The sequence below is a fragment of the Sebastes umbrosus genome, chromosome 18 (genome assembly GCF_015220745.1).
Source record: "Sebastes umbrosus isolate fSebUmb1 chromosome 18, fSebUmb1.pri, whole genome shotgun sequence".
Classification (NCBI taxonomy): domain Eukaryota; kingdom Metazoa; phylum Chordata; class Actinopteri; order Perciformes; family Sebastidae; genus Sebastes; species Sebastes umbrosus.
In genome coordinates, this window is record NC_051286.1 from 12,052,663 (window position 1) to 12,076,772 (window position 24,110).

General features: G+C 42.1%; 1 protein-coding gene across 11 annotated transcripts in view; it reads left to right on the plus strand.

Moving 5' to 3' along the window:
• The window catches only part of utrn (utrophin), a 196,271-nt gene that overhangs the window by 101,627 nt on the left and 70,534 nt on the right, over window positions 1-24,110 (plus strand). For 10 of the 11 annotated variants that reach the window (XM_037751076.1, XM_037751078.1, XM_037751075.1 and 7 more), the window contains 2 exons: window positions 11,824-11,996; window positions 14,013-14,169. In XM_037751076.1, coding sequence (XP_037607004.1) covers window positions 11,824-11,996; window positions 14,013-14,169 — 330 coding nt within the window. Of the gene's footprint in view, window positions 1-7,104; window positions 8,437-11,823; window positions 11,997-14,012; window positions 14,170-24,110 lie in introns of those variants that run through there. The other variant, XM_037751082.1, reaches the window with a different exon arrangement.

The following is a 24,110-nucleotide window of genomic DNA, read 5'->3' on the forward strand; positions in this document are numbered from 1 at the left end:
GATGTCGATTAAATCATCTAATTGATTAGTCGACAAAATGGTTTAAGTGTAGGGCTGTGCAATTAATCCTATTTTAATTTCAATTACAATTTTTGCTTTCAACTATTATGAAAACAAGATAATCAACATAAAACAATTATTGTGGTGCATTCTGTTTCGCATACGCTCTCGTTTTGTCTTGTGTTATAAATCCAGCACACCCCTTTCCTTTACTGAAGTGCGCTTTCGCCCCTTTGGGTGGGTCATGGATGGTTGCATGGTGTGGGAGTATCCCCTCGTGGGAACTCTCCCCGGTGCTGGCTGGCCCTCGCCGGGCGTATTTCCTCCTGCAAAGGTTGGCGGAGGATTTCCAACCCGGCTAGGTTGGCTTGGAAAGGCCCCGGGACGAGGCTGGCCCTTCACAGCCCTCCTCGCCTTGACCTCGCCGCTTAACGCTCGCTGTGCCCTCACTCCCTGCGGGGAGCATACAACCAGTGTGTTTATGATTATATTGTTTACTAGAGCACAAAGTTCTTCATAGATCTTTCCTCTTAATTTTGCTCTCAAAGTGCACCAGATGGATGCATTTAACTTTAAAATGTAGCCTACAAAATGTTCTTTCTAAATGCATGATGTTTCCAAAGTCAATTAGTAATCACGTTAAATAATCGTGATCTCATGTACTAATTCATCATGATCTCTCTTCTTGTCTCTTGCTCCAGGCCAGGCCACAGACCGTGGCTGTTTTTTATAGTATGATGACAACACCAGTAATTTCCTTGATTTTCTTTAGGGCTGGTTAGATTTTCTTAGTATGTGTGTTGAGAGAGAGTGTTGCACAACATATTGTTAGTGGTTTAGCTTTCCTTTCATCATTCATCATCTTCTCCCTCCAACTAGGAGGTCTTAGTTAGGAAGTGTGATGGTCCCTTATGTTGACATCAGCTCCATAACGCCTCTATGTTTTTGTTCAGTCCGTGGTCTTCTACAGCGGGAAACGGCACTTTGTTAGCTCAACAGTCTAATTGGTGCAGTCACCTAACCTTTCGAGGCCCCGTTCCTCCACACCAAACGCTGCAGGTGGCGGGCTCATGCGCTAATTGAACTCAAATCTCGTGCCGTTGTGGAGATGACAGCTGCTTCAGAAGCGATCACGTCACAGACTTTTTTTTCCCTCTGCTGTGGCGTACTGCGGCTACACGCTGAGAGACCACTCACCACGGTCAAGATCTTCACTTCCCATGAGGCATAGCACTTCAAACAGACTTGAGGAGTGGAGAGAAAGTGGAAGAGATGCCCTGCTGGAGGAAATCAGCAATAAAAGGAAAGAGGGATGGGCAGAAATCTTTGAACACTAGTTGAAGAGAAGGGTGATAAGAACTCAGAGGGCCCTTAGCAGGCCTCTGGTTCTAAAATCCAGTCAATTCAGCAAGTTGATTTTCCACTGGAAATCCTTTTGCTTAAAAGGATCTGCTATTCAGGAATTCATTATTCCCTGTCGTGTAGACCTCAATTTCAGTGTTGAACTGTTAAAGTTTTAATCCTTTTGAAATCAAACCTTGTTTCATTTATGGCCGGCATTACTCCAGCAATAGGCATTCAATGTATTTATAAACTGCAATTCTCTCTCTATATAACATTGTTTCCTGGGTGGGTTTTAAAATGCACAAGGAAATTCACAGGAACCGATTCATGTACTGTATGTAATCCAGCGTTACTGGTTGTGATTTTATCTCATTGATATCACTTTTTGACAGCCTTATCAGCGCTGTATTAAAGGCAGAATGAGTAGGATTTGTCGGTTGCGGTTTGTAATCATTCAAAAGTTGACCCTTACATCCCGGCTCAGCGACACCGCAAGTGCACACTCCTGGACCGCCGTTAGGTTTAGGGTCCTCGCCAGCAGGTAAAAGCCGATCCCAGATGTTTGCTTGACGTTTTATTTGCGTTTTTTCGGCACTGTGTCCGCCATTTTTATAGGTTATTTTTGGATCTGTGCTTACGATCTGGCACCTGGTCGCTACGTTTTTATAGAGGTTGACACCCAGAAACGTCCCGAACAAAGCAAAGTAAGAAGATCCAGAGGGCACGGTTTCTGCAGGTACAGAAACTACCGCTCACTTCTAGTGGGTTATAAGTGATGATTGAGAGGGATTATTTTTGTATCAGTCTAGACATTGTTTATAGGAAAATGCTACTCATTGTGCCTTTAAGTTACTGAGTTTCTACTGCTGCTAATTCACATTAACATCATTCAACTGGTGAAACACTGGGTGGCTTTTATTGTTCAGCAGTCACAGGAAACGTGGTGTATTTGTTAGCGCTGACCGCTGATACGGTCACAACCCCAATGCCAGTGTGTTCATCTCTTGCACAAGGATTAACATCTAAAAGTATCTGCATTTTACCTCAGTCTTAAGGTCATCTCCCAACTGTCTTGTACACACACGCACAAAAACACAAAAGGCTCAACAGAATCGATAGCTGATTATCGGGTAACAGTACACTGCGCTCCTAATCAATTTCAATTTCCCTGTTCAGGAGCTCACATATGAATTTCAGGATCTCCTTGTTCTTGCTTATGATTACAAGGATGTGACTCGTGGTCCGTTATTGGATCCCTGGAATAAGTTATTAGTGATTTACGTGACCTTTGATGCCAGTTGTCTTCTCTAATGGCAGCTCTGTCACATCAGCGGAGGTCAGCTGTCAATTGAGTGGCTTTCTAATGCGCGCATTAACAATTTGCAGACTCAGGGGAATGCTTTATTGCTTTGACTTTGCTGTTCGCATTGTGCTCATTACACTCTACTCACTCTTGCTTTGTTTTGTTAAGGAGTTATCTTGATTTTGATCTGTAGTGTGGACATATGGAACTCATGTGTATGTGGTCCAGTATGGGTGTGCCAGATGATGTTTTCCTTGGAGACACAGGATCAGAATGTGATGACACAAACACGCTATTGAACAGCACCATTTTGTCAATGCCGTTTCATCTACTGCACTATTTCCCTCCATTCTTCCTCCTACCCACCATTCAAACACGTATCTGCACTAACCTTGTGTTGACAAAGGCAAAGCGTGCGCAGGATGGTGACGGCTGAAGCTACTCTTCGCTCTGTGATCGTATTCTCAAAGAAAGTAAAGGCTTACATTATTGAGTGTTTAAGTGAAGCGCCACTTAATGACCTTCAAGTGTTACTACCACAGCATAACTGCACAAGTGATTAAATAGAAGCGTATATACATTTGAATGCAGCGCAGCAGTGCCCTGTAACATACAGGAAGAGCTCTTTCTTCTCTGCACACCCAATAAGATTTGTTCCACAGTTTGACAGGAGTGTTGTGCTGCCAAAGGAACGGCAAAGAAGAACTTCTCTGTGAGTTACACACATATATACAAGCAAAATCAGGGCCATAATCTCCCCAGAAGGGTGCTGCCCTCCTAACAGGAAGAGGAGTGTCAGTGATAACCTGGGGCAGAGGAAGTGACTTCATTGGATGTGGCCTATTTGTGAGAATTAGAGTGGAATGCTGCAGCTGAAATGATTTTTGTCTGACACTGATTGTACATTTTAGAGGTAGAATATCTGGATTAAATGAGATGAATGTGAAGTGATCCGACTGGGGAGTATCCTCTGAGCTATACCGTGGTAGATAGGTCTGATTGTGAAATTTGTCTCTGGGCGTATTTGTGTATCTGTGTTTATGTGGCCATGTTTGTGTTTGTTCACTCCGCCGGTGTTCATTTGCTCTGTTTGTGATCCTGCGATATGGTTGCCCGACTTTATTTAGACGATACGGCCTCTGTTCCCTCTTGACATCGTCTGAGACAGCAAAACTGTGCTGCTTCTTCCTCCTCTCTTTCAGCTCTTGCTCTTTGACTCTTCCACATTTTCCCTTTTGACAGTCTTCTCTCTATTTATTCTTTTTTTTTTAAAGCCAAAGTGGTTTATAGTGAGACAAGGTTAGCTGCATTTGAAGATTGATCAGATATACTTTAGATTTAGTATTCCTGCTCGTCTCTTCGATGTTTCTTTTGTCCAGATCGTTTTCTTTGAGTAGTGTCACTTCTGTTTTGACTTTGGTCAGTGGATGAATAAAGGGCCTCGCTTTTTCATAATTTTCTTTTTCAAAGGCACCACACACAACCGGATTTATATGTGAAAGATGTCAATACTTAAAAGAGCAGTTAATCATTTTCTGCCACTTAAAGCAGCAGTGGGTAGAATTGGAGCAAATATGATTAAAAAGGTTATTTTTATAAAACAGTCACTATATCCCAACAGTAGTGCATGAGACAGGCAGCCGAGTTGAGATCTGTTGAGGAATTACCAAGCACCGCCCACCAGCCGGAGCAAACTTTCTCATTTTACAGCTAAACAGTACACTACAAGATGTTTCTGAAAACATTTGGGGCGAGAAATAGGCATTACAGTAACAGAATAACGATTCATGTTTGATCAGCGCTGCCTAGTTTGACAGTTTGATCGGAGTTTGCGGGTGATTGACAGCTGCCTCCGTTGAATGAACAGCCAATAGGAACGCTCTCTCTCTGAAATGACCTGTGATTGGCCAAAGTCTCCCGTCACGGGCTAGATTTTTTAAAGCCAGAAAACAGAGCCATGAGGAGGTGCAGAAGTCTAGTTTTCTCTCAGAACACTTGAATCACAATATGCTGAAAGGTTATTATGGAATTATTGCCCAATGATGCCAAAAACATTCTGCCTACTGCAGGTTTAAGGGCAGCAAATCAAGCTGTTACAAAGTTGTTGTGTGCAAACAGTTGCCTATTTACACATGTGGAGTCCTGTTTCTGTCCAGTATCCACTTTCCTTTTCACTCTGTTTTTGTCTCCACCAACTCCTGAAGGAAACATCTGGCCTCGTTAACCGCTAAATGCTCCAATGTGTTCACCAGCTAGTTGCTAACTTGATGTCTGCTGTTTGGTGCTGGGCAGGTAGCGTACAGTGCGTTCATCAAGATATTTTTTGAACTGAAAATGGCTACGTGCTGCGACTGGAAGTGAAAAGATGGTAAAACACGTCATTATACTGACCCCTTTCATATTACACATTTACGTCATTTGATCCATTGTTAATGTAAGAGTATTGATCTGTGCAGCTTTAAAGGTTTGCGTGAAAAGCACGTCTTTGTCAGATTTGAAGGCCAGGAAGTCTGAGGTAGTCACAGCAACACTGATGCAACATGTAGAATCCGGAGACAGAAAAGTAGAGCAATCAAAGCTGTGATGGAGAGGACAGGACGTTTTTTGACTCAGTTGACCTGCATATGGTGTTACGCTTTGATGTTTGAAAAAAATGTCCCTTCACTCCGTGTTATCCTGATTTTATACTGTATAAATCTTTCAGTTTGTGATTAAATATCTCGACCTTTTCTTTCCTCTCCTTGCTTTTCTCAGTTTTGATCCTCACTTGGAGTTACACCTTAAAAAAACTCATACTGGAGTCTCTTTTTCTTGTATTTTTATTTTCTTCTCTGTCGTCTTTCTGTGTCTTTTAACTCTCCCCCACACTCTTTTTTTTTCTCACGTTTTCCTCTCTGCTCTGATGATTTTATTATTTATTTATCATGTTATTTTCCCTCCTGTCCTCCTCTTCTTGGTATAAGTGTTGCTCCTCAGTTCTCGTCCTCGCTGCCTCTCTCTTCTCAATCAGTCAACTTTTCTCTCCTCTCCTCTTTTTGCCTGAGGGACTGGAAGCGTTACATTCTTACCCCTGTAATGGTCCTAATCCGCTTAGTTTAGTAATGTAGCCCAACATTAACCCCTGCGTCTCCTGCCTTAAGCTCCATATAGATGTGTGTGTTTGCATTCTTAATAAGTGGCTGTTTTTGTGAATTACAGCCTAGGAGTTGCCACACAAAGTTAAAAACCCTTGATAAACCAAAATCGTCAAACATAAAGGTTGTTTCATGTCTTTTTTTCCAGTTTAATCTCAGCTTCCACTCATTGTTGAATTAGTTATGCTTGTCAAATGTGCCAATTCCCACCAGTTAATTTCACGTCCTTCTCTGGAGAGCCCTCAAATAGTATATATATTTGTCGGCATACATCAAAAATGCTGTTTAAGGGCCTCAAGTATGTAAATATTTTTAATTAGCTAAGCGCACTTCAAAGTCTTTCTCTTATGAATATGCAATGTTGCATTGTATCTTTTCTTTTTTTCTCTCTCGCTCGACAGCCATCTGCCTGCGCGTCTTTGATGCACACCACATGTCTACCCTGCTGTTCGAAATGCCAACACACACTCTCACACACACACTTTTTCCACATACAGGTTTAATATATGGAATGCATTTTAATGTAATACTTGCATCTCTTTAACAAAGCCCTATAGAAAACAGCAGCTACCCGAGCCTCTCCAAAACATGCTATTTATAGACTCATTTAAAGCATTTAGCCTTTGTTCTGTAGTAGGAATGGCAGCGCTCGCATAGTGCAGTCCTCTGCAGGCTCATGGTATTCAAATTATGGGATCTGACCTGTGACGGCTTCAGTAGTTCAGTAGTTCTCGTAGTGGAAATTTAAATAAGAGCTGTCAAGGGAACATGTTGTACAGTGATTAAAATGCATGAATAATGTTCTCTGTACAAAAGATTATATCTGCCCTGTCCTTCCACCCAGCCAACCCAGCATGCTTTATTCTTTTAACATAACAGCCGTGTTTTCATCACCACGTAGAAAGTTCCACTAGTAGAGCTCTGTTCACTTAGCCCTCTGCCCTCACTTTCTTTCTTTTAACCCTCCCAGACACCCTTTTACTTTTTAGTCCTCTGTTTCTGTCATCTTGTACTTACACTGAGCTCACTTTTATCCCTTCCATCTTTTGACCATTCTTACTTTTGAATCCTTATTTTGCTACTAAATTCCATACGAAAGTTTACTTTTCTCTGAAACTCTCCTCTCTTTCTACCGTGCTCTCTGCCCACACAGGCCTCAGGAAGTGGGTGTGTGGTGTGTCGAGTTAGTTTAGGGGGGGGGGGGGAGAGAGAGAGAGGTAGAGAGAGGAGGGGAAAGGGAGGATACTGATCAAAATAATAAACAGCTGTGTGAAAGAGTGGGGCCAGTGGCCAGAGAGAACGCGAGCAACAGAGGAAGAGGAGAGAGGGATGTGGACACCAGCCTGGGTGTTTCTGTGACCCCGCGAGAGAACAAAAAGCCAAAGAAGAACTTTTTAAGAAGTTTCCGCGTCCCGGTAGGGGGAGAACGAACAGGATGACGAACGGATCTCCTCCTCCTTCTCAAGAGGCAAAGACAAGATAATCGGCGGCGCTGCGACTCAAAGAGGCCGGCGAGACACACTACCTACCTAGGATCGGCAAGTCCTGAGGCAGCTCCCTGCGAACACGTGGCTCCAGAAAAAGAAGAAGGCATTCTTTGACTAAGTGGCCCAGTCATGGCAGTGATTAGGAGGGTGTGATAGAGCGAGACCAGACCGGGGCTGGAGACCCGAGGGGCGGGTAGCGAGGCAGACACTGAGGTGACTCTTTGAGCCCGTTACCTTTTACTCAGGGGAACGAGAGGGCAAACCATGTGCCTCTTTGTGCTGCCGTCTCTCCTCTTGAAGTGCGTAGAGTTGTGTGACTGGCAGGAATAGAGAGCTTTTTATCAGAGTAATTGAGAGCAAATGCCCCGGCCCTGCCCTGGGTTGGACCGCCGGACGTCGTGTAAACAGCTTCCTTCATGCCCAGAGGGGAAGTGGAGGAAGGGAAGCGTAGCAAAGTTGAAGGAGAGAGGCAGACCTGTCCTCGGCCATTTGGAGGTTTACATCAGACGGCCCGTCCCTCAAGACACAAACCGTTATCTCCACTTTGCAGACCTCCATCCAAGATTTGTTGGATTTCCCTCCCAGTTTTAGTGCCCCATTCCTGGCCAGAGGAACTCAGCTGTCAGCCTCCAGCCTCCACTTTGTCGAACCTCCAGTGGCACCAATCGTCCCGTTAATCCTAGTCCCAGCTCTGAAGCATGACTGCAGGGTAGCTGTCAGCCCCCTCCCTCTCAGCATTGCTGCCTTTCCCCAAGAGGATGCTACGAACATGTGGCGGGATTGGGCGAGCACACACACCGCCACGCATGCACAAGTGCTGCCAAGGGATGTGTGTAGTGTGTAAATTGCCTTTTTTGGGACTGCGACCGGAATTTGACCCTCTTGCGTTTGAACTTTTTACAAGAGTCGGGTTTCTCTGTGGTTGGATTCAAGTTTGTTCCTACTTCGGATATAGTATCGATCAGAGCCCTGAAGACCTTGAAGGTGTCTGTTTTGAACGTAACCACTGGAGGACTTACCTACCTGTGCCGACTCCTCGCCGACCTGCCACCTGTATGACAGTAGACAACATGTAGGCACAGTAGGGAGCGGGAGGAGTTCGTGCACACGCTCTAATATGATTGGCTTGAACTTCAGCTTGCAGGAGCTGCTCAGAAAGCTTGAACAGGTATATATCTTGGATGCATTTTTTGATGACCGCTTTGTCCCACAATGGCGTTTGAATGAAGTCTTTTAAACACTATGAACACAAACACAGTCACCATTCATTCTGCGTCTCCCCTTGTGTTTGTGGTTGTGGACCTAATGTAGTCAGCTTTATGAGGTCTGAGCAGTCATTATTGCACTCATTAAAATGGAATAATCGGTTCTGGCCTGCTTTGCTAGTTATTAAAGAGCGCTACCATGCAGAGAGAGAATTAGTATAGAGTGAGACCCCGAGCCTTGAATTAGGTCCAATTTGTCAAAGCAAACCTTTACAGTAATTGTGTTATTAAAAGCTGAAGACAAACATGGCTTCGCTCAGTAAGGGTCATTGTTGTTTGTCAATGTGAAATACTTATTTGGGGCAAATTATCGTCAAAAGAACAGCGTGTTTGTGTGTAATTTTACTTCAGCCACAGCTTAACGGTGTGTTTTAATGCTTTTATCCTTCATAAAACTCTAAGTTTAACTTCCATGCTTACCATGGGAGAGACTGTCACATCTTATCTGCGCTCTGACCAGCCCACAGCCAACAAATCTTTATCACTCATTACAGTGTGCATGAGATTCAGAACCCATTAACCCTTTCTGCTGCCTTTTTACACACACAAACACACACCGGTCAGAGAAGTAGTGGTTCAATAGTCCGCTGTCGGTTTGTGTTATGTATGTATGTGTACTTTTGTGTGTGTTTGTATATCATGTTTTCACTGTCTTCAGTATCTTTACACTTAGCCTAAAGTTAAAGGCGTACATGTGTGTGTGTGTTGGTGTGTGGAAGTTAAAGAGCTAAATTTGAGATCCTTTGCCAGGACTGAAAACCCCATATTGAGTTAATTTCTATCAATAGCCCATAAATAAATCATGGAATAGTGGCAAACAGAGGCCTTTTTTTGTAGCTGACACGGTGACCTGTGGCATCTGTGGATGTGTGTGTTAAAGAGCAAGAGACAGAGAGTGATCCATCACCACACTTAAGCACCCCAGGATACGCACTGACGTACATAAACCACTGGCTCAAAGTAGTCTTTCAGTGGGTGAAATGAAATTTAAAGGGAGCTTTGTAAATGGATATATATGCCTCTGAATGCCCACACAGTCTGCGCCTTCTGTGTTACAGTATGTGTGAGTGTGTGTGTGCAGTCAGTATTAGCTCCAGTGGAAGTAGAAGTGCTAAAGAAAAAGAAAAGGGAAGCACTTGGGTAATGACTTGAAACACGGCCAGCTGGCGTAGTGACAGAATGACTCTGTCTTTCACTCTTTGTCTGTCCCTGTGTCTTTCTTTTTCTGTCTGTCTGTCTGTCTGTCTGTCTTTCTCTCTCTCTCTACTTCTGCCTGTCTGTCTCTCTCTCTCTCTCTCTCTCTCTCTCACTCTCACTTTCTCTCTTCTATGACCTTTAAGTGGCATTTGATTTGTGTCAAAAAGCCAGCGGGTGATTATCCTTGCAGATCACAGTGGAGGGATTTGCTTCAGCCTTTGTGAAATGGCTATTGGCATTCAGTAAATTGCAGCGCTGTGCCAGCGATGACTGTGGTAATTGATAGTTATTTTGTGTGTAGTCTGGTTTTACTGTACAGTAGCTGGACTGTATTTTGTCTGTATTTTTTTTCAAGAGCACAGTTCACAGAGTGGCTGAGCTGTGGTCACACGTTTCACTTACTGCACCACATGTTGTCCAGTGCACCTAACAGTAACATGCATCCACGTTGTGTCTCCCATGTGTTGGTACCATATCCTCAAGGCCTTCAAGGAGGCTGGGATGGGGTGGCGGCTGTAGCTCAGTGAGTAGAGTGGGTCATTCTTTAACCACAAGGCTGGCGGTTCGATCCCCAGCTCCTATGAAACGCCTTTCGAGTGTGGACAAAAGCCGAGAAACGCATAGAATAAACTATGTTTACAAAAATACCTGCGTATGTGTGGACAAGGCTCCAGTTACATTGTGCATGTGTCATACCTCAGAGCTCAGCCTTCATTTAATAGCCTTGAATCCTTTGCTGGTGTGTATGTTTGTGTGTGTATATGTATGATAATGGGAGTTGCCATCATTGTATTTTCCCTCTATTGTATGTTATCTTATTTGGCTGGTCACTTTTTCCAGGCACATTGGGTATGCTGTATCCAATATACAAACTTTTTTAACTTAGAAAACTTTTGTTTAATTTGCAGATTTGTGAAAGCTGAGAACACTCTAATAACCTCTTAATAACATCTTTTGGTAATTGTTAATTTATTTTAATATTGCAGAGACTTCGAGAAAACAGTGCAGCAACATTAATTTCGTTTTCCTAGATAAGGCAGTTTTACAGTAATTGTGAAATGAAAAGGTTGATTGCAGACAGTAATTTCCAATCTGGAAGGATGCACAAGCAACAACTGCAGGCACTGAAGACGGGTCATTTCACACACAATGACCAACATATTTTTTATTACTATGCTCTAGTAGGCTATAGGTCTTGTTACACTTCTCTTATCTGCACTCATTTTGTCCCATTTGCAAAGCTGTCTCTGTGCTGCAGGCGGTGTTACACTCATCCTTATGGTACTGGAGTTTTTTCTTTATCTGCAGTTCAAATGGGTTGAACTGAGGGGAGTCCCACTAGAGAGAGAGAGAGAGGGAGAGAGAGGGGGAGAGAAAATGGAGCAGTTTTACACATCTAAAAATAAAACATTTGACAGGATCCTCTGCTTGCGTCATCCCCCCTTGTGGTTCCACCCTCACACACAAACACTCACACATACCCTTTGAGATGTGGTTGTGTAATAGAGCTGCCTTGTTAAGGATTCCGTTACACATTTAAAAAATCGTACTTCGTCACAGTATTGAGTGTAATGGTCTTTTGCATCTCGTAGCCGCACATTATCGCAGTGTTTTGGAATAGCACTGCAATACATTAGTATTGCACACTGCATCCCAGGATAAAATTAGCAAAGCTTGCTGTGGTGGAGCCCTGGTGCAACCTAATGCAGCATTAGTATGGAGGCAGACATTGCCTAGGGACTTGCTTCTGGTTGGGGTGGGCTTTCCAAGTCAGTGAAAGGGTAGAAGTTAAAATCTTTTTCGTCAAAGAGTCAAAAAGTACCTCGAGGATATTTCATAAAAATATAAACTTCTCTGCCCTCTGGAAATGTCGTGTGCGGCAAGCTGTGAACTCCCTCAAGACCAAAATCCAACGTTACTTTCGGTTCATGAATAATAGAGTATGACAGCCTAGAAGACTCTGACGTCCAATTTTGGGGGATTTTGTTATGAGCTTGCTTTACTGACTGCCCCTTGACTGTGTGCTCAGACAGTTAAGTTTCCCTGAAGAAATGGTCACCTGTAACAATTCTTCTTCTTTTGTGTACTTGCAGGACATCCAGGCTGAGATCGATGCCCACAATGACATCTACAAGAGTGTGGAAGGGAACAAGTCGAAGATGGTCAAGGCTCTGGGCAGCTCAGAGGAAGCAGTGTTCCTCCAACACAGACTGGATGACATGAACCAACGCTGGAGCGACCTGAAAGTCAAATCGGCCAACATCCGGTCAGTAAAACTTGATCCGATACTTCCAAATAGAAATGTCAGATTGCAGTTTTCTGCTCTTTTGCTGCTCTCAACTCTGGAAAGAAAAAAAACATCTTGGCAGCAGGTCTCTGCCTCCGTTGACCATTTGAATCAACCAGTGAAGAACACCTTGCAGAAGTGAATTTCTAAGTGTGATTCTCACATATTAAATAAGAAAACACAATAACAAAAAAGAAAGTTCAAGGTTGCAAACACTGAATCCCATCTGAAACACCAAGCACACACAGAAGTTGGAAATGGTTCTAAAAAGGACAGATTTTCACTCTGCAAAAGTACATAAAGGTAACTCACTCTCAAGTTAATTCTGTTAACTTACCAATACACGTCTAACTCATAATAAATGTATATCTCCCATACTGTTGACTGGGGCATTCACTACTCTCAGCTCACATGTCTTAGATTCATGGAAAACCACATGTGACATACAGCATGTTGTGGAATATTCAAATAGGTTGTTGTGTTTCCTGTCAGCTGTACGGATACAGTAGCTCCACATGTCCGCCATGAAGCACAGGGATGAAATGCAGCTCCAAGAGGACATGAAAGCCGCCACAGTGGCACATCAACTTCTGAGGACAGAGACAATGTCGCAACCTTGGCATAAATAAATAAGAGTGGCGATGCAGAAGGTGAAGAAAGTGAAGTTGGAAGTGAAGTTGACAGGGCCAGATGGAGATGTTCAAAGACAAGGAGGAGGAGGGAAGATGGAGAGGAGCAGCAGAGGAGCACAACAAAGCTTCAGGGGCAGGGGGGAAAGGTTAGAGAGGCTGAAGAGAGAAGGGAAGGGAAATAACAAAAGGTGATGAAGGGAAAAAAAACCCGCCCTGGAAAGAGTTTGTGGGTTGAGGTCAAGCAGGGCAGACATAATAGGTTGGACTTGTTCCACAGGAAGACAAGGGAGAGAAAAATAGACAGCGAGAGATCAGTCTGTGTGGGAGGCGGGGTACCGTGTGCGTTGATTGTGTACAGCCCATTATGCCTTAATTGCAGTACATGTGTAATTATGGCTAACTCAGTGAGCGGCAATAGGAGGTCTCTGTACACAGTGTTCAGAGACATTATGCCTAAAGGAGAGGAGAAAAACAAAAGTGCTTATGAACACATATTGCGTGCATGCTACCACCCACACAATTAGCGGCCAACTGTGTTCTCTTTTATGAATAACATCTACTCCAGAAGGGCAGCAACCACTCGAGCAGTCAGCAAAGGAAGGGTTGTGTAGTAATAAAGGCTTGTTGATTTAAGCTTTTATGTTTTTATAAGCTGTGAACCTGTTTATATAACCAGTTTCCTCAAAAATAAATATAAAAATATATGTAGTTTTACTTCTTTATAAATAAATCAGCCTTTTAATTGGTCCTAAATCTATATTTATGATACAGATCGTGTCTCTTAAAGGAGCGATGTGTAGGATCTGGCTGTGAGGTTGCAGATTGCAGCCAACTGAAGCCTATTCCGTGTGCCAAGCGTGTAGGAGTACTACGGTGTCCAACGCGTAAACACGAATGGCCCTCTTTAGAGCCAGTTGTTATAAGAGTGGGTAGGTCATTTGGAGCAGAGGTGGGAGATGAGTGGTGAAGCAAGAGAGAGAGAGCGGCGGTAGCGATAGCAGCGAGTAACGCTATCGACTCCGGCCCAAGCAGGAAAGGTTAACAGAGTTTGGTTTGTCCGTTTTGGGCTAAATAATAAAATATCGTTGCAACATGGTTGACCCGCTTCTTATGTAGATATAAACGGCTCATTCTAAGCTAACGAAAACACAACAATTCTTATTTTTAGGTGATTATGCACTAAAGAAAACATATATATTAATATTATATTCCATTTCTGCCAATAGATCCCCCTAATTGTTACACACTGGTCCTTTTAATAGACTGTTTGATTTGTCAGTACAAGATTGTATATGCTTGAATAGCGAGAGTTGAAAATGCACACAGTATAATAATAGTTTAAGGGAATGGTGTGTGTTGGCAGAGCCCATCTGGAGGCGAGTGCCGAGCGCTGGTCTCGTCTGCTGGGCCTCCTGGAGGAGCTGTGGAGGTGGATCTGCATGAAGGATGAGGAGCTGGCCAAGCAGATGCCCATCGGAGGAGACGTTCCCACCCTGCTGCAACAGCAGAACCACTGCACGGTACGTTCTGTCGCCACAGGCAATGTTCCTGCCACACTTCACAGGATTCATCATACCTTGTCACTTATTGTTTTCTTCAATTTTTTCAAGAAGTTGATTTTTTTTTGCAAACTGACTGCTTTAATTAGGTGTTGAAACTTATTTTGCCTCATTACACCTTTCTTAAAGGCTCTTTGGGTGTGTACAAACTGAGCTCTCCCTGCTCCTCCTATTAATTTTCTGCTTGTTCTCACATAACCCATCTTCAACCTGAGCAGAGCCCAATTATCCAGAATAAATGAAAACACCTGAGTGGGTGTTCAGGGCCTTTAAGTCAACTGGATGACTGAGAATTTAAATAAGCATCATGTTGATGAAATGACCACCACCACAGGAAAAGCACAGGTGTTACTGATAACTTTAACAATGGCTCCGTTCTATTCAAGTGTCCCAGTAAGCCGTGAGCCACAGTGAGTCAGCATGCACAACACCAGGACACTGAAACTGAAGCAGTTAAATAGAATTACGCCATCATTCATTTTATGATTTACACCTGTGCTCTCCTACTGTCACATGTCAAAATGTCCTCTGTGAAAACAGCCTTTTATATACAGTATATAGTAGTTACTACCTGCATCATTGAGAATCAATCTGCTCCCAGACTAGACCAAGCAAAACACCGTTGAATTAGCCTGTCTGAGACAAAGTGCCTTTAAAATAGATTAGAAATCTTGCACGTTCTGCCTGTACCCTTAGTTTAGTATAGTTTATTAAATTGATTTATATCAGGGACCATGTACAAAAATACATTAATCTCAAAAGAGAGAACAGATTTAGCCACTAACTAATTTCCATCTGCAGTCCTTGGGCAGCTGAAAGGAAACAATCCTACCTATCATCTCCACTACAAAAGGACCAACAAACTATTGAAGCCCACAAGTTATAAAAACAGGTCGTCAAAATTAGAATAAAAGACTGGTTGCTTAAAATCCCTGTAATATTCCCGACCGAAGTTGATAACCCAGGCAGCTGTACAGTCGTTTATAGAGCTGGTGCAAGTGTTCATACACATTCAGTTACTGTATTCGGTGTCTACACATCTGCTGAGCAGTCGGGACTGAAACCACAGGAAGACACTGTTGTCGTAAAGCAGTAGCAGTAATCAGCCTGACATTATTTAGATCACGCTGGTCAGAACGTTGGCTACAGTACGTTTAGCTAAACTACAGATTGCAGCAGTCGAGCATAACCGCAGCATGATGTTTCACGCCTCCATGGTTATTAATCAGCAGTGTTATTATGGTCACTCAGCAGTCAACATGCACAAAGCTTGTATCCGAGTTAAAGACCTATATCAAAATCACTGCTACGCAATCAGTGTTGTTGTCGCTTCTATTTCATTCCTAGAAATATTATTATTTATCACCCTTATACCACACTATCATTTATTCTAACAAGCGATCGATACCTTCATTGTGCCGACCCATTCACACCTTTGTCATCGCTGCTATTTGTCATCCGAGTTCCCCACTGTATTATTTATTGTAACCACTGGTTATTGTGATAGTGCATTGGCGTGTAATTGCTTTCAGATAGATGACTCATCCCGTGGCTACTGTTTACTCCCAGTCCGCCGGCCGCCACTACTGTTGATGTCGCTCTTGACATCGTAATGCGTTTCTCCGCACTCCGTTCACCACGCTATTATTTCGTTCCCCCAAAACGCCTGGAGAGTAAACACACGTGTTGTTGCGCGTGGGCGCCGGATCACAGACACACCGAGACCGATCAACAGACTCTGAGGACACACAAACATCCATCACAAACGTACATCACATTTGTGTACAGTATATGACGTTTACTTCACCTAAAAGAAGCACATTTGTATGTGTGCATACTATATCTATCCCTGTGCATCTGCTTTAAGGATGTGTAAGGTTTTATTACAGTCTAAATTCTAAGCAAAATCATTTTTATGTAATTATATATTACATTACATTTTCTCATTACATATTGGTAGATACAATCAAGACTAATCAAGCAATCATGCACACAGAGACGCAATCTGTTTCCAAAAAAGCTGATATAAGCTATGTACTCAATTATAAGAAGGTGAATCAAACACACCTTATTACTAATACATGGAAGGAGAAGGAATAAAGAAAGAAATGAAAAGGATAAGTAAAGTTTTGAGATGAAAATGATAAATGAAAAACAGACAAAAAAGCCCCCAACAAAGAAACGGAGAACTAAGGCTTCAATATTAGAAAAATGAGCCATGTGCAATCTTGCCTCTAATTTCAAAGACAAAGTATTGAGAATGGCAGATAATTGATCTATTGTAGAGACAGAGTGGGGCTCTGTGCATCGGCAGACAATCATTTTCTTGGCCGCTGTAATGCCTGCTAAGTAAAGTCTTTCAATGATTTAATGAAGAATCATCATTCAAAAACAGAACTGATAACGTAAAGGAATAATTTTCCCCGGGATCATGGCTAAAAACTTCAATATTATTAAAATATTGCTGCCAGGGCAACGCCAGGCCATGTCAATATACTGTATCCAGGGAGCAAATAGCGATGATCTGGCCCTCATTAGTGTAACTAATCAGTCTGTGAAGGAAAGAGATTGATGATGAGATGATTAGGATTATGGGAATAAAGAGAGATATTCTGCCAGTTAAGGCCATAGACTGCATATAAAGATCGACGATGTGACAGCTCCCTGAAAGTGAAGCCAAAACATCTTGATCGCCCCCTGGTGGCTGGCTGCAGTATAGGCCATAAAGCCCGCCCCCTTCCATGTTAACGGATGGGACATGGGCCAAACTAAAAAATCAAAGTATGCGTCAGATCGATTTTTCCCAATGATGGTTTCTGTCATTTTAAGCAGTTCTTATAATGCTGATGTATGTTCAGATGTTAATTCTTCTGATAAATTTGGTTTTAATTTGCTGCTATAAGAGCAGCTGTTATGATTGACAGCTGCTCTGAGTGAAGTAGTCGTGCAGCCGGAGGCTCAGGAGTTGTACGAGAGAGGAGATGTAACGTTAACTTTCCATCATCGTCACAAGTCTGTGTAATAGAACATGTGTCAACTATGGTTAGTTGTTGTATTTTTCTAGCCAAACAGCTACCGTGGAGCTAACGTAGCAGCTAGTGGCTCACGCTAACAACCTGTAGGCGTGCTTGTGATTGGCTCGGGCGGGTGTGTGTGGGCAGGACTTCGATACCGCGATAGTGCAGACTCAGTGGGAGAAAGTGGAGACGAGTCGTCCATCTATATATACAGTCCATTGTTAACGGAATCAAGGACTCAATATCTGAGTTTCAGCTCTGTCCATGTTTTGAGCCACGAGACAATGAATAACTGCCAAGGTTAATCAAAAAGTGTCCTCTGAGGTCTGAGATGATGTCGAGGCGCGCTCCGTGTCTTGTTCTCAGAAACCTGACAGAAAGCAGAGACGGGCCTCAACCCAGCAGATCAGACAAGCTCCATTAGATAAGGAATGGGACCGAGGGAGCACACAATAACCGCAGGAGAATACAATCTTCCTGCATCTCTACCTTCACCTTCCTTTTCTCATTACCCTCTCTCAGCTCTTCTCGTCTCGTTCTCTCCTCCGTGGCGTCCGTCCTGCTGTTGGTCTCCCTCGTCTTTCCATCTCCTTTATTTCCCTAACTCCTCTCTCCGTTCCCTTGTTCATCTCCGGGTCTTCAGCTTTGAGGATGCTGGAATAGGAAATTATAGGTACAGGGGAGATGAAGGCTCACTTTTCATTTTGACTATGTTATATTTTTCCCTTCGCTTCCGTCTTGTATTCTTAATAGATTGGCCTGGAGGTCTTGGCGACCCTGAGAGGGATGAGGGGGCTGAGCAGCACAAAGAGCTGGGGCTTTGAACACGTCACGCTCTATTACTTGCTTACACCGACACACACACACACACATGCAATTCCCCTGTGCTCACGCATACATATGCACACTTCAGTCAGTGATGCACAGCTACTGAGTCAGTGTGATGGGGGAAATAGGTATAGCTATATGGAAATTGGTATCTATGAGGTAGGTAGGGCTTAGAAGGGCTAAGTGGAAAAAGCTGTCTTTTTTCCCTCTTTTTTTTTTTCCGGGAGACTTGGAGAGATAAAAGAGGAAAGCTAAGCCACTTAGCCCAACAGAGAGCAACGGATATTGCTGTTATTAAAGAATCAGAGGGAAGAAAAATATGAGAGAGCAGTGGTCCGAACAGAAGAAGAAAGTGATGGACAGGAAGAGGAAGAAAGAGGATGGAAAGAGGTTTATATGTGGAAGAAAGGAAGTTATTAGAGGTAGAAATAGGGTGCATTTTGTTTTCAGGATATTCAGATTCTGTCTGAAAGCAGTTCTGTTCATTTGGCAACACGCAGGAGGAATTTAAAAAGTGTGTGAGAGAGAGAGAGAGCGAGGGACATTGTCCTGTTGTACTTGATTGACTTCTTGCTCCCTCCTCTCTGTATTGATCTGTGTCTGTGTTTTTCCCCGCTAAAATGGCCATAATAGCATTTATTAATCGCACATTCAATTATCCAATAAAAGGCCTCTGTCAGCATCCAGCTGATTAAACTCATCAATCTCCTCTATTAAATTAACAGCTTCAAGGCTGGGGAACAAGTGCTTGTGGGCATTTTTTGACAACTCTTATCTTTCAGCAACAGTTGGCTTTTTTTTTTCTACATTGTTATTATAGTTGAATCTTTTCAAACGCTCCTCCAAATGTTTCAGAGTGAGTAAATATGAAGACAAACAAGCAAGAAGTGTGATTCTATTTAAATTTAAATTTACTCTGTTTCCTTAGCAATCCCAATATGCTTAAGCAGGGCACAATTTTCAAAGTGAGGAGGGTCTAACAATCCGCTACAGACCCCATCTTAATCATTGTGCCCGCATGATTGATTAGCACCATTTGCACCTGAACGGACAGGACGTAAAGGAGAATGAAATGAATTAAAGTGCTGTGCTGGACTTAACCTTATCTCTTAGGAAAGGAAGGACTTTTTTTTAGTGCTCAATTGCTTCGTTCTGAGTAACTTTTAATTGTTTTTGTCGGCTTCCTTTGCATTTGTTGGCAGACTTGTGTCGTGACAGTCTGCAGCCCTGCTGGCTGAATACAGTTTTGTTTTAGTCAAGTGCATAATAAATGTTACAGCTTTATTATCCACTATAGTGGAATATGTCCACACTACGCCTCAGCAGTATAAAACGTTAAAGCTGCTATAATCAATATTTTTGTATTAATAATGCATCACCTGGCACTGAAGTTCCCTGCATGTCATCTGTTTTGGTTTTACTGCCTGCAACTTTACTGGTTTGGTTCACTCTCACTCCTGTCATCAGCGTCGTTTCCAGCCACAGTGTGCAGCTGTTTTAGCAAAATAATTCTCAAAACCAACCGTACGCTACCTGTTTAGTACCAAACGGCAGACAGACCACATAGTGGAGCATTTAAACAGATATTTCCCTCAGGAGTTTCTTATGAAGATCAAAAAACAGACCTAATAAGAGAGTGAATATTGGACATATATTCATCAGGTGGACAGAGACTCTAAATGAATGCTAATATTGCTCCATGTTTGCTGGATGTGTAAATAAACAGCTGTTTGATAACAAGTTAAAACTTAAAACAACTTAAAAGGTTATAATATGTCAGTGTTGTGTTTGTAGCTTGTTTCCACTACCCCTAAGTGACCAAAACATCAGTAAATACAGGTCATAGACAACATGTAAAACAATATAATCAATTAAGACATGAATGAATAACTGTGACCACACACTAGTAGTTGGAATCAGTAAATATAGAAATGACAAAAAAAAACCTATTATTTCATGTTGAAAGTTTGCATTGGGAATGACAGACTATTTGAAAATAGCAACAAAAAATGGCTCTTCAGTGGACTGAAGTCCTTGTAAATCATTGCAGTAGCAGCAACATTGTAAAATAAACATATCAAATACATATTTTACAGAAAATAATAAAGTAACTATGTTGTGTTAGAAACTGTCACTGAAGATACTTTTTGAAACAGTTTGCATTATTATTATTTAAGGGGAGACACCCCAGATGAATAGGGTAGATACCAACATGAATTTTGGATATCTCTATTATCACTCCATAAATCAACAACCATTACAAAAACAATTTTTGGCAAAAATCAATTTTTGCCATGTTTTTAGGGATTTAAAAAATATATATAAATCAGGCTTTGAATGATATATGAACAAACCGCTCTGTAAAATCCTTCAGAATATATGTAGGAATGAAACTGGGAAGTTTGGTGTATGTAAGTGCTACTGAAGTGGAGATTTCTGGCTCAGAATGAGAAAAAACTAATTTTGAGAATACGGCCTTTAAAGATGTGTATTGTAAAATTCCATACATTTTGAAGACACTACAGGGTGAATAGGGTACAAATCTTCAATTAATAGATATTAATGATTGATGAGGATATATGATTAATTACATTAAGATGATTATTTTTTGTATTACAACTTTTCTGAAATGTCATATTTAAATCTGCAAATGAAGCATTATCTAATGCTATCTTTTGGTAAATTTAGAAACAATCTACAGTTGCAAATAGACAAATTGTGGTAAAATAAACACCTAAATGTGTATCTTGGATGTTTCCTTTCCACTAGTCTGAAAGAAGACATGTTATGGAAGCAAAATAGCCCAAAATCTAAAAAATTGACCAGTTCATGAAAGAAGATGTTTTTGCCTGCGGTGTCTCTCCTTGACTGTGCTTTACTATTTTATTCGCTGCAAAGCAGTCTGTCACATGTGGGTGTGGGTATTATTTAAATATGGTTCATGCCGGAAGCGGTAGTTTAGTAGAGCATGTCAGACGGTATGATTTCAAACAAGAACCACCTATCAGTAGCTTTTAGCTATTCCTAGATAACGGTGGATGTTAAGGGCAAAGGAGCAAATAAAATGTTCAGGCTCCGTCACTCTGAGGCTCCTTTAGGAGCTGTGTAACTGTATGCAGCTGCAAACGGTAATTTGGCTCAGACAACAAGTTCAAACATTTGCCTCTACTAAAAATACCTCAAAATACTTTTTTATTGCCAAGAGAAAAATATCATCAGTTTCTTGACAATGTGTAATTTCTTTGAATGTTTTTTGAAGGCTCTTTGAGTCCCAGTCAGGTGCTTGTCTGATGTTGACAGCTGGTATATTGTAGTGGTCCGTTTTTCCTCCTGGAAGAAGATGAGGGGTGCGGTAATATTGCAGAGAGGCTGGCAGGGTTTTGTGAGCGGGAAAGAGGGATGTTTGGCAGGGCTCTGAAAGTAGCTGTGTTGTGATTTTATCTTATCTCCACCACAGCACAGGGCACACGGTGATAAGAGTTTGCTGCGGCCACACACAAACACAGAGCTGGACACAAACACGCCCCACACAGAAAACCAAGGTCACAGTTGTTCGTACTGTAGCTACAAGATAGACGCCATACGTATTGTGGGACTGACAGGAGTCCTGTCTCCTTCTGGTCTCACAAATCATATTCAGACCATAGTCTGATGTGCCAGTGCTAAAAACTAGTGAAGCATAGTGAAGACTTAGCCCTTTTTATCTTTGACACAGACAGTCGTGTCTTATCACTCATAGGCCACCTGGGATTTTGCTCGAAAAAAAAAGCTTTTTTCTTAACCTGAAAGCTGTACATGTGTTTGATATTTACCTTTCATGCTGTCATCCTCTGAAAAACTGTGTCCTTGTGTGACACTCTGATAATGTGAGTGCAAGTGTGAGGTTTCACTAAAAAGACTCATTTGAGTGTTGGGTAAAGGTCTTTGGTGTTGTCGTCTGTGTGAACTGCAAGGATACCCGGCTGGATGGCAGACAGAGAGGCTGTTTCTAACAGAGGGAATTACTTGGCAACACTTGTTACAACCTTCTGTTTCTTTTGTCTGTGTCTCTTTTGGAGCGAGTCAACAGAGAAGGATGATGTTTGGGGCGAGCAGCACTGTTCAACATGTGTTGGTTATTAATATGATTATTGTGATATTAACAAAGATTGAGCTTCAAAGTTCATTCTTAATCTCACCAGTAGCTGCTGTGGAGGTTTCGATCAAATCACATGATTTTCATCAGCAGATTTCTTCTGAGCACTTCTCATCCATGTAAAATGCAAAATGTATGCAAAATCACATATAGAATTAGCAAGCTGATCCTCAGAAATGTACATGAGACCACACTCCTCTTCATATGTGTAAAACAGAAGCTTCAATTAGGGCTGCACAATTAATCGAAATTGTATCGAAAGTACAAAATGGCCTACTGCAATTTTCAAATCGCAGGATGAGGAGGAGAGTTGTGTTTTTGTTACCTTAGAAAGAGCCGTTTATATCTACATAGAGAGCGACTTCCCTTTCCACGGAGTCCGCCGTGTTGCACCGCCATGTTACAACAGGAGCCCAGAGCGGACAAACTTAACTCTGTTAACTTTTCCTGCTTGCACCGGGATCGATAACGTTACACGCTCCCATCGCCGCCGCTCTCTCTCTCGCTTCACCACTCACTTCCCATGTACACATGGCATATTTTCAGAAATGTTATTTATATGCACTGTCCCTTTCAGATAAAGTAATAATCAAAAACTAATTGAATTTGAAAATAACTGTTAGTTGTAGCCTTAGATAATATTAAATTACCACCCAGGCCTAAGGCAAACATTTTGAAAATCTTCTATGCACTCTTTATAATCTGTAAATCAGCGATACTACACACAAAACAGAGCCAAAGTGGGTAAATATTTTGGCAGCAGCAACAGTTTGAGTTCCTTTTACATCTGGTTGTAATCAGGCGTCTGTGATTTATCCAACCAGGGATGTTTGCACCAGGATGTTGTTTGTGCTCTCACTGAGCCGCTATCTGTGATTTGCAGGAGAAAAAAATATTGTGACGTTACAAAACTGATATCAGAATATTTTACTTGCTAAACTCAATATGCAATGTGAATAAACAACCCCTTCACACTCAATTCAATCCCTCTCAAAGCCCAATTTAAACCGCCTACAAATCTCTGAGTGCGAAACAAAAAGCGGATGAAAAAGCGAGAAGTTGGTTTCTACCGGTAGTTGTCCTCGCAGCTTAGCTCCCCACCCTCCTCTTCTTATCTCGGCTCCACATACACACCTCTCTTCCTCTTCCTCAATCACCTCTCATTTACTTTCTATCTCTCAAGGTCCCCTCTCTGAGCTACCTGCCTATTATGTCTCCTCCATATGAGCTGGTAGGAAATCATTGGAACGGGGCACACCATTTATTAGCAAGTGTGATTTAATTTGTTTTCAGCGGGATGCTCCATTTCCGCGCGAGGGTACATTTGTCCGTGGGAGGCTGTGTGAAATTGTCATTGCAGTGGTCTAAACTTAACTTTTTTACAGAAACTTACTCCCTGAAATGTTATTTTGAAACTAGAACAAAAAGCAGTGATCTCAAAGCCTGTGAGCAGACTGTTCCTTCCCACCCTCCTACCCTGCTATTTTTTCCCCAATCTCCTCTTATCTCTCCAGATGGTACTGTATATACGATCCCACTGAACCCAGCATGTTGTCATCTGCCGCTCAGTCAACGTTGCGTGCACGACTACAAAACAGAATTTTTTGGTGTCTCATTTTAGCTGCAGCCGTCCGTTTGATAAGTCTGATAAGTGTGAAACTTTATCAAAGCGAGTCGTCCCATCTAATCAACTTGCCTCACAGCATCTTAAACTACATCGCCTCCTCACAAAGCAATCACACACTCCGATAGGCAATAAAGTCCCCCAGGGGTCACACTTATATTAAAACAAGAATAATTATACTGTTACATGCTTTCTCCCTCTGTTTCATTTTTTTTTTTATCCTGCTGTGAGCTGTTGCGAGGATGATACTTGACATGAGGTTAAGAAAAGTGTCTTTTCGACTTTTCCTATCTGTCTT